General features: G+C 45.0%; 1 protein-coding gene across 1 annotated transcript; it reads left to right on the top strand.

Moving 5' to 3' along the window:
* Positions 1 to 868: 868 nt before the first annotated feature.
* On the top strand, positions 869 to 7,278 carry PRSS16 (serine protease 16). Its single transcript, XM_053602993.1, has 12 exons — positions 869 to 938; positions 1,013 to 1,179; positions 1,937 to 2,036; positions 2,195 to 2,324; positions 3,640 to 3,763; positions 3,973 to 4,050; positions 4,147 to 4,194; positions 4,532 to 4,822; positions 5,547 to 5,688; positions 6,618 to 6,797; positions 6,920 to 7,065; positions 7,167 to 7,278. Exons 1-12 carry the CDS (start codon positions 869 to 871, stop codon positions 7,233 to 7,235), a joined length of 1,545 nt encoding a protein of 514 aa, XP_053458968.1. The 3' UTR covers positions 7,236 to 7,278.
* Positions 7,279 to 16,346: the final 9,068 nt, after the last annotated feature.

Below are 16,346 nucleotides of genomic sequence, written 5' to 3'. Positions count from 1 at the left end.
TTGCTGTGTAATATTTCTCATAATGATAAGTGCTATGAAAAATAATAATGAGTAAAGCTGGAAAAGAAATAGAGGAAGGTCAAAGGTTTGGCAAATTTTAAAAAGATAGTGACCATGGAAGACTTTTCTGAAGAGATGACATCTAAATAAAGATCTGATTGAGGTAAGGGGACAAGCCACATGGATTAAAAGGAAACAGCAATCCACAGAGTAGAAATGACAAGAGTGAGAATTCTGAGGCAGGAGCAAGCCCAGCCTGTTGAGAGAACCATAAAGAGTTCAAGGAGAGCTGTGAGATTTTGGGTCAAGGGATTGAGGGGAGTGATGGGAACCAGAAAGGGGCACTGGAAGAGACTGGAGTACAGATAGGACTGAAAAAGAGATGCCGGGACTGGATAAAAAAAGAGGGGTAGAGACTGAGTGATGGGACAACTAGGAGAGACTGAAGATATGCCAAGGGGCAGGGAGAGAAGAAAGAGAGCATACGGCCAATGGAAGGTTCAAAAGGAGAGAGGCAGAGAATGAAGGACAGAAGGCATAGGAAAGGGGAGTCTCAGGCAAAGAAGGGAAACTAAAGGGTGGAAAGGAGCAGATAAAGGCACAGTGGGGGCTGCTGAGGGGCTGAGACAGAAGAAACTGGTTATTCAGTTGCCATACGAGCAGCCTCCTCATACAGACGCTGGCGTCCCTGCCCCGCTTTAATGGTTCCTACAGATGCGTGACCTGCCAGGAGAGGCGTCTGAAAAGAAACTTGAGCTTCTGATGAGAGAAGATGAATTTAAAGCCCAGCCCCTGTGGACAGAATTAAGTCCCTAAGGAGTAGAGAAGAACAGAGCATCTAAGGCCCTTTGGCAGAGCACTGGACAGTATGACCATCGGGCCTGCCCCATGGCTGGGCCCTCTGCTCCTTGTTTCCTTCTGGGGGCTCTCAGCTCCAGGTAAGAGTGAGCAGAGGGTCTAGCAGGGCATTATAAGCGGGCTAGCCTGACTCCTTCCCCTCTATATCCCATAGCCTCCCTTCTTAGGCGCTTGGGAGAGCACATTCAACAGATTCAGGAAAGCTCTCATCTGGGCCTGGGCCTGAGCCTGGGGCCAGATGATGTAGCTCTCCCAAAAGTGGGGTGGCTGGAGCAGCTGCTGGACCCCTTCAACTCATCTGACAGACGATCCTTCCTGCAGGTAAGGACAGGAGAGGAGAACCCACTTTGTACCCTGCCCTCTTCTCAGTTTTCTCATCTGTCCCTCAATCTACACTTTTTCCGCTATCTACACCTCAGGCTCCACACTCCTCTGCATCTCATGCTACACCTGCTGGCAGTATCCTCTTCCAGCCCTGTTCTTTAGACTCATCCTTAGTTTCCTCTCTCCTTCCTTGGGGCTCCATTCTGTTGGCTTCTTGGGTTCTGTCCTTCACCCTTTCCTTCTGTCATCAACTACCACTCTGTCACTGTCCCTTAGTGTATTCTACTCCCTGTCTAGATTAGAGGTAAAACCCACCACTAGATCTCAACATGTAACAGAAATTTGAACAAGCTTTGGATATAGACTCAGTTCACAATATGCACTCAGAAATATCTACTGAATGAATGAACTAACTGACCATTTTTCAGAGCCTTCTCTATACATAGTCCATAAAGGTCATTTCTTCTTGGGTCCCACATGTCCACCTGCATTCGTTATTTGTTTTATGATTATTATTTCAGAAAATAGCAAGTGCATTCCATGTACTATCTGCTCCCCTCATTATCTGCTTTTATAGATCTTGCATTCTAGATAAGTAGATAAATAGAAAGAAATGAACATATAAATAAGCTCATTTCAGATGGTACTAAAATGGAAGGAAAGATAAATTAGGGAGAGAAACAGAAACAAATGGAGTTCAGAGTAAGTCAACACTCTTGAAATGCTATTTCTTCTTCTACAACATACCTTGTAGCGTTACTGGGTTAATGACCAACACTGGGCTCACCAGGATGGACCTGTATTCCTGCATCTGGGAGGTGAAAACAGTCTTGGACCTGGCTCAGTGATGCGAGGTAAGAGGAAGGGGGGAAAAGTGGGGAAGACAAAAGACATGATTATTAGGAAGATGTGAGAATCAGGGAGGTGAGCCATGTGTTTCAATCCTGTGAGATCTAAGGGGTGTAGTGGCTTAAACCCAACTCAAATTACCCCTACTCCACACTTTCCACAGGGCATCCTGCAACCCTAGCCCCAGCCTTAGGGGCCCTGGTGATTAGCTTGGAGCACAGATTTTATGGCCTGAGTATACCTGCTGGGGGCCTAGACGTGGCCCAGCTCCACTTCCTGTCTAGCCGCCATGCGTGAGTTGGGGTAGGGAAAGGTTTGTGGTCAAAGGATGGGAATGTCTGTGTCCTGGTATCTCTGCATCTTTGGCCCTCTCCACCACCCAAAGTCAACCTCTGAATCTCTGGTTCCCTCTCTTTTCTTTTCTGTCTTTCATAGTATCTTATTCTTTCTCTCTCCATCTCTGGGTCTCTGACTCTGTCTCTTACACTGTATTCTTGTCTCTGTTTCTATCACTGACTAAAGTCCACTACTGTCTGACTGTAGCCTACTCATTTAGACCACCAGTATTTATTACCTGGATGACAGCCATAGCATCCACAGCTGTCTCCCTGCCTTTACCATTGATTTTCAGGTAGAAGCGAAGTGATTCTATTAAAGCATAAAGTCATGATCATCCATAGCTCAAACTCCTCCCATGTCTTCCATATTGCTGAGAATAAAGTCCAAGTGTTTACAACAGCCATGAGATTCTCACAGGCTCTTGGCTTCCAGTTAACTCTGACCTCCACTCTCACATTCACTGGGCTCCAGCTACACAGAGATCCTTGCTGTTCTCCAGACTTATATGTACTTTCCTTTGAACTCCTTCCTCATCAAGGAGTGGCCTTCTCCCAGCTCCTTCAGTGTATCTCATTCATATTAACAACGCTCATCATTTCTTTTTCCCTAGCTTTATTTCCCCTGCTTTATCGTTCTCAACAGGGCTTCTCCACCCCTCTCCTCCTTGGTGTCTTTCTCTCTCTCTGTATCAGTCTCTTTGCCTGTCTCTGTCTCATTCTTCTCTCCCTCTCTGTCTACTTCAAGCCAAACTGGTTTATACTAACAGCAGGATGGCACTAACTGCAAACCATGTAAGAAAGGTTGAGGAAGAAAGACTGACCCTGAAAGAACATTAGACATATCTCAACATCTCTTTCCGTTTCTTGTGTATCTTTGTGTCTCATCCCTCCCGAATGCCGTCTATCCCAGCCAGCTAAGGACTGCTCCTCTGAGTAGCCCTCCTTGACTGCCACCAACCCTTCCCTATATCTGTCAGGTTTTCATCTAAAAACTGCTTTGGAAATATTTATTTCTCCTATTAAAACGAGACGGAGGATGGAGGCTTTTTAGAACCCTAGGCAGGGTCTCCCTTGGCCTGGGCACGCGTGCTTTCAAAACTATATGTGACTGTGGAGAGCACTCAGAAATGCATCATGAGAAGAGTCCTGGCTTCTGGCTAAACTCCTCCCTATTCACGTCTCTGAGTCCCGGTTTCCCCACCTGTGCAGTGGGGAAATCTTCAGGGATTCCCAGTGATGAGGACGGACAGAGCCTCTCTTCTGATCGCAGGCTGGCTGACGTGGTCTCTGCACGACTGTCACTCTCCCGCCTCTTCAACGTCTCCTCCCTCAGCCCCTGGATCTGCTTCGGAGGCTCCTACGCCGGCTCCTTGGCCGCCTGGGCCCGGCTGAAGGTCCCCGGGACACTGCCTGGTGGGATAGAGGGAGGGAACTTGAACTCGGGGGTCCCAGTTTCAGATAATAGGAATACCCTCCCAACACGCCCAAGCTTCCTCTCACCTCAAGCTGTCTTCACAAGAGCCTGAGATCACACAGAGTGAGTGGAGTGACACAGGGGCGGGAACACAGGGGGTCCCCGGGCTGACAGCTTCTACTCCCTTAGTTCCCTCATCTCATTTTCGCCTCCATCGCCTCCTCGGCTCCGGTGCGGGCAGTGCTGGATTTCTCCGAGTATAATGATGTAAGGATGCCGGGCCCAGGTGCGGGAGGAGGGGACTCCTCTTGGGCGGAATCCTCAGACACCTCCCAGATATCTTTTCCTACGGTGCGACCACAGGTGGTGTCCAGAAGCCTACAGAGCATAGCGATTGGCGGGTCCCTGGAGGTAGGAAGCGCCTAGACGGAGAGGGATAGGGACAGCGTGAAAGCCTGGGTCTGAAGGAGGTGGGATCCCAGGAACACGGCAGATTTTGGAAGAAGGCGGGAACTGGAGAGGGACGGGGCATCAAAAACAGAAGAGCATCCCCAGTAGGAAGCAGGGCTTGGGAAAGGGACAATATCCTATCCGCCTTATCCCAGTGGGGGGGGGCTCTGGGCTGGGTCCCCCAGCCTGGGGGAGTCTGGCTGTGGGAAAGTGGGGAACTCTGAAAGGCGCAGTCCCGAGCAGGAAAAGCCAAGAGCTAGTCTTGGTCTTGGCCAGCTCTGCCTCTCGCTCCGCGCAGTGTCGGGCGGCGGTGTCCGCTGCCTTCGCGGAAGTGGAGCGGCGGCTCAGCGCCGGAGGAGCGGTTCGAGCAGCACTGCGGGCGGAGCTGGGCGCGTGCGGGTCTCTGAGCCGCACTGAAGACCAGGCGGAGCTGCTGGGGGAGCTGCAGGCACTGGTAGGAGGCGCGGTGCAGTACGACGGGCAGACGGGAGCGCCACTGAGCGTGCGACAACTCTGCGGACTCCTCCTCGGGGGCGGGGGCAACCGCAGCCACCCAATGCCCTACGGTGGGCTTCGTCGGGCGGCGCAGGTGAGCCCCACTCCACACGCTGAGAAGAGTTAGCAGAGGAGGATTCCTGTTCCACCCTCGCAGTGTGTCTTGGACAAGCGAGAATCCTCTCTGAGTCTTAGTTTCCTCATCTGTAAAATGGGCATGACACCTCACAGGCCGGATGAGAATGTGAAATGAAATGGGATATATAAAACAATCAACTGGAAGCCCAGCAGGCAGCGTGTAAATGTTAGAGACCGTGGTGATTGTTACCTATTTTGCCTTTCTTGTACTGCCCTCTTTGTGACCGGCGCATAGCAAGTGCTCAGTTACTATTCATGGAATGAAAACATGTAACACGGGGGACCTGAGTTCTCCCAGTTTCCTGGATCCTCCACTCTGAATCCAAAAGACAGCTGCCACTTTTCCAGCATTGTGTGGACCAAGTGTGGACTAAATGCTTTAAATATATTATTTCATTTACTTCTCAGGAGATAGACACTGTTGTTATCCCCATGTATGGAGGAAGAAACTGAAGTCGAAAGCTTATACTTGCCCATGGTCTCACAGATAATATAGTCCCAGTCATCCAGTGCTTTGATCTCTAACTCACAGAGACCCAGGCATCCACCCCACTGATTGCAGACTCCCAGGGGAACTCAGGAACTAGTCATTCTACTTCGGACTTTTGACCTGTGGCTCTGGGCCTTAGTTTGCTGGGAGGAAAGGAGAAATTTCTGTATGTATATCTTTTGTTCCCTAGATTGTCATGCAAAGCCTAGGTCAGAAGTGCCTAAGCTTTTCCCGAGCAGAGACAGTGGCACAGCTGAAGGCCACAGAACCCCAAGTATCTGGCATTGGTGACCGGCAGTGGTTGTACCAGACATGTACCGAGTTCGGCTTCTGTGAGTTCCTGGCCTAACCCTTATCCACAAAACATACATTTTAGTCATCGTATGGTCCAAACTCATTTTCATTTCCATAGGACAACTGATCTTGATTTCTAGGCATTGTGTAATCCAAAGATGTTGGGCTCGAAAGGGTAAAACCCATACTACGTACTAGAGTGTGCTTGTGCTTTTATATGACCTTTATATGCCTCCTCACACACACCATCAGGCTTCAGTATGCATGATCTTTCTTTCAACCTGCTCTGCTTCTCTGTCCCTATTCCAGTGATGACCCTATGATTTCCACAATCCCTAAACTAGGTAGTTTAGCCTTGTTTTGGTTGCTTCCTTCCCATTATCCAAATAGCCTGTCAATTACTCAGTCGTGCCCAATCTGCAACCTGGACAACTCTCTAGTCCACTCCTGCTCCTTCTATTCCTACCTCTGCTATCTTGGTAGAGGCCCCCATCCTTTCCTGCCTGGGACCCTGCCCTAGCATCCTCCCTGGTCTCCAGACTTTCACATCACTCATATAATCCAACATCCACACAACATCTAGAGAAATCTTTTTAAATATGACCTGTCCCTTTTCTGCTCAAAACCATGACTCCTCAGTGATCTCAGGGATACATCTTCTCTTCTCCCTCTTGGTTTGGCTCACTCCTACTCATTTCTTAAGGTCTTATCCCTTGCAAAGTGCTCTCCCTGAGCCCACCATGTTTCCTTTGGGATCCCCACCACCTGGCTTTTTTTCCATCATAGCCCTATTTGCTCCAGGCTGTCACTGTCAGGGGATGTGTGGATCTCTACCAGGACTGTGAGCTCCTTGAATGGAAGACCAGAAATGTCTTGGCCATCACTGGGAGGAGCTATATAAATGATTATTAAAGGAGATTGAGGGGCCAGTCATATATCCCACCTTTACATGTATCTCCCTCCCCAGATGTCACGTGTGAGGATCCCATGTGTCCTTTCTCCCAGCTTCCAGCACTGCCTTCCCAGCTAGACCTATGTGAGCAGGTGTTTGGGCTCTCAGCCTCATCTGTAGCCCAGGCTGTGGCCCAGACTAACTCCTACTATGGTGGACAGACCCCTGGGGCCACCCAAGTGCTGTTTGTTAATGGTAAGTATACCATCAAAACCTGTCTCCCCCCCAAAATAGGAACAAGAACCAAAGAAACCTCTCCCCTAAGCATCCACCTAGCCCCAGTTCAACATATCAACATATATCCTCTTTCTTTTTAGGGGACACAGACCCCTGGCACGTGCTAAGTGTAACACAGGCCTTGGGATCCTCACAGTCAGCTCTTCTCATCCCCAGTGCCTCCCACTGCTTGGACATGGCACCTGAAAGACCTTCAGATTCCCCCAGCCTCCGGCTAGGGCGCCAAGTAAGAGAGAGTTTTGGGTAATTTGCATGCTTATTTGGATGTTCCTTCCTTGTACTACTGCTGGAACCTGATTCACAAGAGTTCTTCCCACCTCTTCACAGAGCATCTCCCAGCAGCTGCAGACCTGGCTCAGGCTGGCAAAGGATAGCCAGGTTAGGGGTGGGGTCTAATCCTACACCCTCACTACTCCCTGCATGGCCACCTCAGCCCTGGACATATGCATTCACTGGACAAAAGAAAACAGCTTGTTTTGAGGATGAAATTCCCAGGAATTAGGATTCAGAACCTATTCTGCATATAGCTGGCTGGTGTCTGCAAACATCCTCACTCTCAACGAAAGGTGTTTTGTTATAGACAAAGCGTTATGCAAATATAAATAAATGACTGTTCTCATTTTGAATATTGGCATTTTAAATGTTAAATGTCAAAGAGATATAATTCCTTATGCTGATATCCTCCCCCTGCTAATCAGGTTCTGGCTCAAATTCTGCTACTTCAGCTCCTGGGCTGGGGACACTGCTGCAAGTTTCTGTCTGTCCCTATTCCAGTGATGACCCTGTGATTTGGAGCTCAGACCTTGACCCTGTCTATGCTTCTCACTGTTTCTCTCACTGTATTCTTCTCTCAGTCTCAGTCTCTCTCTCTCTCCATTTTTTTCTCTTGTCACTATTTGTCTTTCTCAGTCTCCTTCTGTTTCTCTGAATATCTTCATTTCTGTTTTTCTCTGTATCTCAGTCTGTTTCCCTTTTTATTTTTCTGTCTCTCAGTCTGTGTTTCTGCCCCTGTCTCTTGGTCAGTGTCTTCACCTTTACTATCCTCTCTTTCTTGGCCTATTCTGGTACCTCCCCTGCTGTTTGTCTCTGACTTTCATTCTTGGCCTCTTTGTTTCTCCAAGTCACTTTCTCTCTCACTCTCTTTCTCTGTCTCTGTATCCCTATATTCCTTTAAACCAGAGGTTCTCAACCTGTGGGTCACGGCCCACAGGAACTGTATTAAAGAGCTGCAGCATTAGGAAGGTTGAGAACCACTGCTTTAAACTTTCCTTGTCTCTCCTTTGCTGTATTTTTAATCTCTCTCCCTCAGGTTATATCTGTTTCTGTCTCTGACACTTCTTTCTCTGTCTCTTCCTATGACTTTTAATCTTTGTTATTCTCTAGCTCTTTTAGCCTTTTTTTCCAAACTCTTCTTTCATCATCTCTTTCCTCAATCGAATGTCACTCCCAGGCACTTCCAGCCTACAAACCTAAAGGCTCTTGAACCCTTCTCTGAACTCATTTCCTATCACTGCATGCGAACTATATGGCCTCCTTTGATTACTTAAAATCAGCTTTGTATCAGCTGCTTCCTCTACCTAGAAGGCTGTTCCCTTTAATAACCCTTCAATGGCTGCTTTCTTTGTAACATTCAAACTCAACTAAATGTCACCTTCTCCAAGAAGCCTTCTCTGACTACTTCCTTGCTCCACTCTTGATCATATTACCTGTTTCATATGTTTCCTAGCCACAAGCACTATCTGATATTACTTTCTTTCATCTTTCATTTTTCATTTTTGTTCAACTTCTGTGTATTAGACTACTAGGGTGAAAGAGGGAACTGAGCTATTGTAATAAATACACCTGTATTAATTCCATATTTCACAACCTCTACAATTTTTACATGACGTTCTTTCCCAAAAGCTCATCAGTTTACTGGGCCAAAGCTTACAAAACACTTTCCAAGATGAAGGTGCATTAGTAAGTTTGTGATTTATATGCCTATTACTTTCACTAATGGGTTATTTCAGCATCACAGAAAAGATTTTCATTTTAATGAGGATAAATGGTGTTGAGGAATTTAGAAACATTGCGTCCTGATGATCTCTGGTTTCTCTCAAACAATTCCACACTTCATTATGATCAAGTGAGGCCGTGTCCTTGACACTGTGCTTTAGAGGTTTCTACTCTGGCTTGTGTCCAGGCATAACCTTCTCCCAGAGGCAGAACTTCAGGGGCCTTATAAACATGCCTGTTCTATGTTCCCTCACTAGACCACACTCTCAACATCACTCATTAGAAAGCTCTCTAGTTGAGTCTGGAGCAGTGCAAAGGTAGAGGACTCATGCTACCTGATCAAAAGATTTCCAATAAAACTTCAATAATTGAGAAAATGTGATTTTGTTATTAGCATATAGACAAATCAATAGGGCAGGACAGACATATACGGAAACATTCATACATATATGATGTATACCTGCCTATCTTTGTGTTCAAATTTACCTTTTTTAAAAGAATGCCAGTTATATTGGACTAGGGTCCAGCCTAATGACCTCATTTTAATTTGATTACCTCTGTAAAGATACTAACTGTATTTCCAAATAGGGTCATGATTCAAGCAACTGGGGATTAGGAATTCAAGATATCTTTGGGGGGTTATGCAGCAGAAAATACCCCAAATTGGGGGGGGGGGCGGAGAGTTTGACCCTACCATAACAGTACCCACATGATAGCAAGTGAAGGCTATTTATTCAGAAATTGCTATACCAAGGTAGTCGGCCACAGAGACTCACAGATAAGCAAAGGAGTGGAAACATTTTGTAGCTGAAAAAAAAGAGAGCATTTTAGGCATGTCCTAACTGGAAGCAGCAGGCTGGCTAACTAGAAGAGGGACATTCTATGCGATTGCTTAGGAGTACATATTTAGCTTTGCCTGGTTTATCCTAAGTTTGAAGCAAGGGCAAAAATTAGGAAATTGTGAGTTATTAACCAAATCCTGGCCATTTAGAGCCAAATGGTACAGGAATTATTGTTTGATTTCTCTGATTGGTTGCTACAGATAGTTGTTTGACTTCTGGACTGGTTACTGTGAGTACTAGATTGGCTGCCTGGGCTGGTTACTACAAGTTTAGGTCAGAGTTCTATTTTTACATAGAATTTGGCCATTGTCCATGTGTATATTCTTCTCTAAACCTCTCCCCCTTGAATCTCGTGTGGGTTAGGGACCATTCTTTAGATTCAAGGTGCTTTCCTGCATTTAGCCAGAGACAAAGTCTTTGGTCTCTCCTGAGCAGGTGCAGCCTTGTGCATATCCACAATCTTTCAGACCACTAGAGTTGAGTGTGATCTTCACAGGGCCCTTTTTGGCTCTTTTCTCCTAGATATTCCCATTAAATTTCTGATAGATTTCTAAATTAAATCTACTAATTTTTATGTCCCTATCCTATTAATATCCTTGACATGTCAAACTGCCCTGATTACTCTTCATGGAGATATCTTTTGTTTTCGGCAGTGCCCTTGGGCATGGATTTTTCCATGCTGTATTCTAAATAAAGTCACTCTCTTCAGACAGGGTCCCAGAGCAGCCAGTTCTCAAGGCTTGCCGTGCCCACTAGTGCAGAACCTTTTCACACAAAGGTGGAGCATTAGAAAAGAGGGCATGGAAGCCATCAGTCCTCTCTAAAAGACTTCCACTGTTCCTACCACAATTCGGTGAGTGATTCTTAATATATTGTAGGAACTTAATCAAATTCCAGAAAGTTTAAACGAAAATCCTGCATATCCATTAAGTCTGTCTGAATGCTCCCTGGTCCCCCAGTTTCCAGTATCAAGAATGAGTACTGTTACCAAGTTGAATACAATTCCACACAAACAGTTTACTACAAGAACAATAAAGAAGCTATGGGTGGCGCCTGTGGCTCAAGGAGTAGGGCGCCGGTCCCACACGCCAGAAGTGGCAGGTTCAAACCCAGACCCGGCCAAAAACCACAAAAAAAAAAAAAAAAAAAAAGAAGCTATATGATACAAAGTGAAAATATGTTCTAAAGTGAGAGGAATGGGTCAGTCTCCATGAGTGGAGAAAAACCACAAAGCCTCCATATATGCTGCCTTTTACATGCTAACTAGTTTGTCCCGCTTTTCTCCTGGCAGGATTGGTTGGTGTTTTCACCTTTTTGGGTGATCAACGTGGGGGTTATACAACAGATTACATAATAGGTTGGGTATGTGGAGGTCTAACAATTAAATTTGTGAACTTGCCACCATGTGTGTACCTTGGCAGCACTGTACAAACAACTTGTCTCACACCTGCATTCATGTCCACATGATATGGGAACGTGTCTTGTTGAATGGGGTTCATTATTTTGGAGTATTTTTGTGTGTCCTACAATGATAGCTCTGAAGGTCATTCCAGAAAAGGAGTTCCAAAATTGCTTTGAAGGGTGGACTTCCAATTCTCCTCAATTTCTGGCTTTATATTTCTCCTAATAATCTTTTATTATATTATGTAATTTGTTTAATTATGTCATAGTGCTTGTAACTGTAAGCTTCATAAAGACAGATAATTTAGTTTGCTTATTTAATTCTATATCCTATTTCATAGAATAGTGTCTGGCACAAAATAAGCACTCAAAAACAGTCATTTAATCAATGCATCAATTAGAATTTCACAATCTAATTTACTGACTAGAACAATGAGATCTCAAGAAGTTTTTGAGCATCTTATTTCACTATCAGTGTTATGATTGCAAGTGTGAGGTATATGTGTGTTAGTGGAAATGGTAGAAGTTCTTGATACTAGATCAAACACCCTCTGTCAAAAATTAAAATTGCTTAACTAATGTTAAAAGTTTTCTGACAACCAGTTTCAAGAGTATGACTATTTTTCCTTCTTTTTCCTTCAAAAAACCAGCCTGGTGGTCATGTTGTATTTCTTTCTTTTTCTCTCTTTCTCTCCCTCTCCCTCTCTTCCTCCTCCACCCCACCCCCATCTCTCTCTCTCTCTCTCTCTCTCTCTCTCTCTATCTCTCTCTCTCTCACACACACACACACACACACACCCCTGAATTAACCATTTCCCCTTATGGCAGCAACTCAGAGCCAAAGCCAACCACCACCATGAGTTTTGAGTTTTATTTCCATGGCCAGTGATAAAGGCCTTCTGTTCTGTACTTGCCAGGGGCAGATATTTCCTGCCTCCTGCCTCTGAAGTTGCCCAAATTGAGCCTCAACGCCTACACACTCCATAGATCTAGACGTTTCTCTCCAGCTCTAGGTAAACATGACCCTGGACATTTATTTGGGGACCTGGCGTTGAGTTCTTGGCATTGATTTGGGGATCTTGATTATGCCAGGAGGTGGAGAGGAGCCAGAATTCTGGAGAAGATGCTCTACTTGGTCTTTTTAATCACACCCACGCAGAACGAAAGCCATTTCAGTGTCTTGGTGACCACGGAACCACCCTGAGGACAGCCAACGAGAAGGCGCAAGTTTCCCGGCTTAGACGACTGCGGAAAGGGCCCACCTGTTAGGAATAGTCTGCAGGAACACAGAAGAATCCGCACCCACGCACACTAGCGGCTTCCTCTGAACCTGCTGCGGCTCAGACATGGGTTCCGTGATCCTCTGGCCGAGACCTCAGGCTTAGAGCAGCTTCCCGTTCTTCCCGGCCTTCTCTAGGTGGGAGAAAGGAAGCCCGCCTCAGAGGCGTTGTCTTGAACCTTCCGGGTCAGAATTGGCTGTTTGACAAAGGCGAGGTTTTCACGTGAGGCAGGGTTCCTTTGAGCTAAATATTGAGCTTTTCTCTTTTTCTTTTTTCCGTTTTCGGGATGGGGAGAGTGATATAGGAAGAATGTGGGGATTTATAAAAGTTGGTTTTGATGATCTCCGGCTTTTGCTTATTCCCAAGAAAATAAAGTTTTAATTTTGTCGTTGTTTATATCTTCTAAAAAAGAGCAATGAGCTTCAAGTGGTGGCTAGTTAGCCCATTTAGTTAGAATGTGGTCTTAATAACACCAAGGTTGCTGGTTTGATCCCTGTAACGACCCTGTACCAACCATCAGTGGGATTTGTTTTATGTTTGCATCTTTTGTCAACTCCGTCTTATTGCCTCCGAAGGCAAGCTTTAAAACTGCCACTGCTGAATTTAAGGACAGTTGGGAAGGTAGTACTGCTTGCCCTGGGTTGTGACTCATGTCTGTGATCCCAGCATTTTGGGATGCCACGGTTGGCATGTGGCTTTGAGGACAGACGTTTGAGACCAGTCTGAGCACTGCTATACCTACAAAAAAATTAAAAATTAGCAGGGCGTGGTGGCGAGCGCCGGGAGTCCCTACTCGGGAGGATCATGTGAACTCAGGAATTTGAGGCTAGAGTGAGCTACCATGGCAGAATTGCATCCATCCTGGGCAACCAAGAGAGATTCCAAAATATAAAATAATAAAAAGTTAGCTCCACTTGCCATAGCAGATATAACTCGATATCTTGCTAAAGTAAAAGAAGAGTCAGTTTCCTGTTTTGTTCTAGAAAAAAAAACTTTTGAAAAATCGTTTTGGCATAAGTTTTTAAAAGAAAAAGAAAAGGCACCACTTGCTATGGTCAGTTAGCTTTGCTGTTCAGAGCACAGTACTAATGCCATCAAGATGCTGGGTTTCAACCCTGTTTGGCCTGGGCATATTTCATGGTCTCTCAGGCTCATCCTAAGGTTTGGAACAATATCTGCAGTAACTCTCAATGGGTAATTTAGAGGATCTGAACTGAGACGATGATTTCAACAGATATTTCTGATGGCTGTACTAATGGCTTAGGTTTTTGATTTATCCCCATTATGCAGAAAAAACGGACTTATATGGATTGTTTCCATCTGAGAAAAAAAAATGTAAAAACCATCCACACTTACTACGACTTCTCCAGTTGGGTTGTCACCAGATTGGTAAAAAACAAAACAAGATTTTTTAAACAACATATGAAAATTTTTCATTAACATCAACAGGAAGAAAACTTTCATTTAAACCTTCTGAAGACTGAATCAACATGTTGAAGACATCTGTTTTTCTTTTTAATCATGTTCCTGGAACTCATGATAGACTAAGGCATTATTTTTAAATGCTTAATTAAAGTTTAATTGGGGAGCATGAAATAGATTCACATTTCAAAGTTAGAAAATACAAAAATAGAGATACAGTAAGAAGTCTCTTCTTATACCTCATCCACCTCCAAATCATTTTTTTCTCTTTCTTTCTTTTTTTTTTTTTTTTTGAGACGGAGTCTCACTGTGTCTCCCTCTGTAGAGCACTGTGCCATCACAGCTCACAGCAACCTCAAACTCTTGGGTTTAAGCGATTCCCTTGCCTCGGCCTTCCAAATAGCTCGGACTACAGTCTCCCACCACAATGCCCGGCTATTTTTTGGTTGTAATTATTGTTGTTTGGCAGGCCCGGGCTGGCTGGGTTCAAACCCTCCAGCTCCTTTGTATGTGGCTAGCACCCTAGTCACTGAGCTACAGATGCCAAGCCCCCAAAATAATTTCTAACATCCATGGGTAAACTCTATGTGTAGTTATTTAGGTATTCTTTCCAATTTTCCTTACACCAGAAAATATGTATACAAATTCTTGTTTTCTCTATTTTTTACAAAATAGTTAGCATGTTTACACATCATACTGCAATTTTCCTTCATCATATAACAGAGTAACTTGGAATCACTATTTTATTAGTATTTGGAGATCTATCAGATAGCATTTTCAATATTGTACACTTGACAGAATCAGAGCTTATTTTCCACCAAATTGGCATGTTCAACAGAAGTTAAACCTGAGATGTTCTGTTTGTAATCATCGAAGGAGGGAGCATATACAAGCAAGAGGCTTTGTGAAACGGGAAAGCAGGAAGGATGATGACACTCATAAAGCTCTCCTACAGAGGGGACAAACAAAACACTTTTTGCCTAAAAACTTAAAATAGTGTATGAATATGTGTTAACAATTATTAATGTCTCCACTCTCCCAAACACAATAATTAGTTTTTATTCTGTGTTTTATAGATGCTGATGATATCTTGTTATGTTCAAAAAGCAGAAACTGGAACAGTTTGTGCAAGATTCTGATTTTTTTTTAATTTTTAAAGCAACTTCATTATGGGATGGTTTCCATACAGTAAAACACACCCATATTAAGTGTACAGTTTTATGTATTTGACATACTTATAGATACGTGTAACCACTATTACAATCAAAGTAAAGATGGCTTTGGTTAGAATAATTATATGAAAAGAACCAAATGAACAATTTCTCAAACATATTTTAAAGGTGATTGTGGGGCATGTGCCCAGCCCTCAACCCTTTTTCTTAACTACAGAAAAATCAAAATTGCAGAGGAACTCTTTATTTTACATCATTAGCAGAAATAACGTCCTAGTCCTGCCACCTCCTCTAGCAATTAATAAAGTTGCCACAGATAGCAGCGTAGAAGTAAATGGCCCTATTTTGCCTTTTTTTTTTTTCTTTTCTGTCAGAGAATAGTCTCACTCATAATTCACTGCAACTTCAAACAACTGGGCTCAAGCAATCTTTACTCAGCCTCTCGAGTAGCCGGACAGGTGCCCACCACAAGCCTGGCTAATTTTTCTATTTTTAGTAGAAACTACCTCAAACCTCTGGGCTCAAGCAGATGCTCAGGTAGAGACGACCTCAAACATCTTGCCTCAGCCTCCGGAGTAGCTGGACTACTGGCACCCGCCACAACGCCCAGCCACTCTTTCTACTTTTAGAGACTGGGGTAACTTCTAAGCTCAAGGAATCCTTCGTCCTTAGGCCGGAGCCACAGTTCCATTCTTAATATACCTCCTAGGAGTAAAGGGCTTACTCAAAAAAGTTGGTAGCCAGAAATCGTTTTTCTCTATGCCAATACTCTCACGAAAACGCATTTCCCTTTTTCTAGGGACTAGGATGGCGGTAAAAGTGAAGGAAGATGGCAGCCTGCCTTCTCCCGCGGCTTCGAGGACCGAGACGTTCAGTCTTCCACCAGGCTTCTCACCTGCAATCCGCAGCAGCCTTGCGGCCTCCCTGCATCTCCACATCCACCCGGCCCACCCTGACAGTCCCCTCAATTTTACAACACCCTTAAGGTGAGCTTTGTACTATGGGTCTCTAAAAGGATTTGCCTGTTCTCGGGTCAGCAGCCGCCTACTGGGTCAAGCCCTAGGCAAGGCGGAGTCCTGCCCTACCCTCGGTCTCCTGAGCCCCTGCTCTTCTTTTGAGCCACAGGGACAGATCTAGATTTACCTCCATATGCTCGCAGCAGAGGAAACAAAAAGAAAGCGACCTCCCGGATAATAACCCTCTCTGCCTTCGCCTAATTGGCCAAATGATGGGCCCTTGTGTCAGTCACCTTACGAGCCTCCCACCGTTCAGCCCGAGGGCGCCCCCCAGGCTGACGCAGACCTCAAAACCTCGAGGAAACCCTGGTTAAATTGTTCTGGGGGCGGATGTGGGATACCCCTAGAACCTTACCTGCCTCCCCATCTTGGCTGTCTG

This window comes from Nycticebus coucang, chromosome 9, assembly GCF_027406575.1.
Source record: "Nycticebus coucang isolate mNycCou1 chromosome 9, mNycCou1.pri, whole genome shotgun sequence".
NCBI lineage: Eukaryota > Metazoa > Chordata > Mammalia > Primates > Lorisidae > Nycticebus > Nycticebus coucang.
Note: the sequence above shows the minus strand (reverse complement) of the source record. Positions and strands in the feature narration are given on the sequence as shown.